The sequence below is a fragment of the Gossypium hirsutum genome, chromosome D05, assembly GCF_007990345.1.
Source record: "Gossypium hirsutum isolate 1008001.06 chromosome D05, Gossypium_hirsutum_v2.1, whole genome shotgun sequence".
Taxonomy (NCBI): Eukaryota; Viridiplantae; Streptophyta; class Magnoliopsida; order Malvales; family Malvaceae; genus Gossypium; species Gossypium hirsutum.
Genome location: NC_053441.1, coordinates 17,813,393 through 17,816,177, shown reverse-complemented (window position 1 = coordinate 17,816,177; position 2,785 = coordinate 17,813,393). Strand labels below are relative to the sequence as shown.

Genomic DNA, 2,785 nt, shown 5'->3' with positions numbered 1-2,785 from the left:
CACTTAACCCCTAAAATGATAAAAAAAAATTAAATCTTTTAAAAATTACAAATAAAATTACATTAAATATAAAACTTAATTTTAGCCTCCCAAAATTTTTTTAGTACATCCCCTATATATATTATTTTAGAAAGGAGGGGACAGCCAAAAAAGAACAGAAAAAACCTCAAAATATTATTAAAGGCCGCCAAACGAGAACCGTCTCACCTCCGTCAGTGACAAATGTATTAAAAAATACAATGTGTTGAAAACGGAGGACCTTACTATCTTAATCTAGTTGTCATTATTGAAGAGCCCTCTCGCATCACATGATTAACTTAACTATCAAGCTAAATGTGTTGATACCGATTTACCTTTTAGTTCAAATGGTCATAAAAGATGGAACAATAACATCCATATAGACTCACTTTATGGTTAGGGTGGAATCGGCTTTAGTCTTAATTGCTTGCATGGTTCCGTTAGCTTATTATGGCACCAGAATATCATTCAAACATTGATGACATAATAAAATAGAATTAAAAAAAAATCAATTTCCACAAGGACAAGCTTGACCGTTGGCGTCTTGGCACCCCAGCTATATTTATAATTGCAAAAGGCTAAGACATTCCCATCATCAATTACTTCAGAAGATCTCTACACTTTCTTATCACAGCAGTGATGGATCTTCTTGATTTCTCCACTTTTGGTTATGCAGTAGTGTTAGGCATCACGCTACTATTTTTGTACACCAAACTCAAGAAGTCTAGCTCAGGAAGTGGCGGCAAAGCTGCACCCGTAGCAGCCGGTGCATGGCCAATAATCGGTCACCTCCCGCTGTTAGGCGGACCCAAGACCCCTCATGAAACGTTGGGAGACTTGGGTGAGAAATATGGACCTGCCTACATGATCCGGATTGGTGTTCACCCAGCCCTGGTGGTGAATTCGAGTGAGGTAGCCAAGGAAATCTTCACCGTCAATGATATGTATGTTTCTTCCCGATCCGAATTTGCCGCCGCTGAACACTTGGGTTACAACTATGCCATGTTTGGGTTTTCTCCTTACGGACAATACTGGCGTGAAATGCGCAAAATAACAATGTTGGAGGTGCTATCCAATCACAGGATCGATCAGCTCAAGAAAGTGTTTGTCTCAGAAATAGAAGGCTCAATGAAACTATTATATAAAACTTGGGCCAAGAAAAAGGATGGCTCGGGTAAGGTGTTGGTTGAGATGAAGAAACACTTTTCGGACTTGACTTTGAACGTTATTATGAGGACGGTTGCTGGGAAGAGGTACAGTGTTGTTGCAGAGGAAGACCAGAAAGAGGTGTTGAGATATCGTAAGGCTTTACGAGATTTCTTTCACTTGACAGGGATGTTTGTGTTGGGCGATGCAGTCCCTTTCCTCCGATGGTTGGATATTGGTGGTTATGAGAAGTGGATGAAGAAAACTGCTAAAGAGTTGGATGAAATTTCCGGAGGATGGCTAGATGACCATAGGAAGGGTGGACGTTGGGATGAAAATAAAAAGGAGAAGGATTTCATGGACGTGATGAACTCCGTTCTTAAAGGTGCAAGTCTTGCCGGATATGATGCTGACACCATCAACAAAGCCACTTCCTTGGTATAACCTTTCACTTTTTCTTTTTTCAAATCTAATCTCTCCACTATTCAATTCTTAAGTTCTAAAATTATCAAAATTACGTATTGCAGAATATGATTTTAGCAGGCAGTGACACCACAACGGTTACCTTAATATGGGGTCTTTCCCTCATGCTAAACAAACCTCATATACTCAAAAAGGCTCAAGAAGAATTAGACACCTATATAGGCAGGGACAGGTTTGTGAATGAGACAGACATCGGCGAATTAGTGTACATCCAAGCCATAGTTAAAGAGACATTAAGAATGTATCCACCTGCACCTTTGTCAGCACCTCGTGAGCTCAGTGAAAGTTGTTCTATTGGAGGCTATGACATCCCCAAAGGCACCCGACTGATCATAAACCTTCATAAGATCCAAAGGGATCCTAAAAAATGGCCAGAACCATCAGAGTTTAATCCCGAGAGGTTTCTCACAACCCACAAAGATGTGGATGTTAGGGGCCAGCATTTTGAACTGATGCCTTTTGGCAGTGGTAGGAGGAGTTGTCCTGGAACATCGTTTGCACTCCATATGCTATACTTGACCATGTCTAATTTTTTGCACGCCTTCGATTTCTCAACACCATCCAATGGTTTGATTGACTTGACTGGCACAGTTGGCTTGACCAACATTAAATCTACCCCGCTTGAAGCATTGGTCTCACCTCGCCTTGCTCCTGAGCTCTATAACTAAGATTGCAATAATAGAGTGTGAAGAACAGAAAAGGTTAAGCATTTTGGTTCTTACGATGTTGTGTTATTTATTGGGGCAATCTCGCCTCTGTTACATCCCCTTCTTTTCAAAACTAATAATGATAAAATTACTCATACATGAATAGAATAAAGGATTTTTGTAATGTCAAGTTAATTTCCTAGCGGTTTTATGGGTTACCTATATCATCCTGTAAAAATGATATTTGCTGGGAAAAATATATTCCATTCCTTTTTATTTGAAGCTTCTTTTATTGCTTTAAGCACCTGTGCTTGCTTCTCCATTTCAAAACTGTAAATTTTGTGAAGTCACATGCTAGAGACAAACGTATCATTGGGGAAACAACAAGAACCTCTACCGTTGAAGTATGTTCATCATCGTCAACACTTAGAGCTCAATTAAAAATAATTTCAGTATTTTAAATGACTTGTAACTATTTATAAACCATATGA

General features: G+C 39.3%; 1 protein-coding gene across 1 annotated transcript; it reads left to right on the top strand.

The window, feature by feature from the left end:
- The first annotated feature begins 608 nt into the window (after window positions 1–608).
- Window positions 609–2,570, top strand: LOC107905383 (cytochrome P450 CYP82D47). Its single transcript, XM_016832027.2, has 2 exons — window positions 609–1,602; window positions 1,692–2,570. The coding sequence occupies exons 1-2, from the start codon at window positions 658–660 to the stop codon at window positions 2,313–2,315; spliced, it is 1,569 nt and encodes a 522-aa protein (XP_016687516.2). The 5' UTR covers window positions 609–657; the 3' UTR covers window positions 2,316–2,570.
- Window positions 2,571–2,785: the final 215 nt, after the last annotated feature.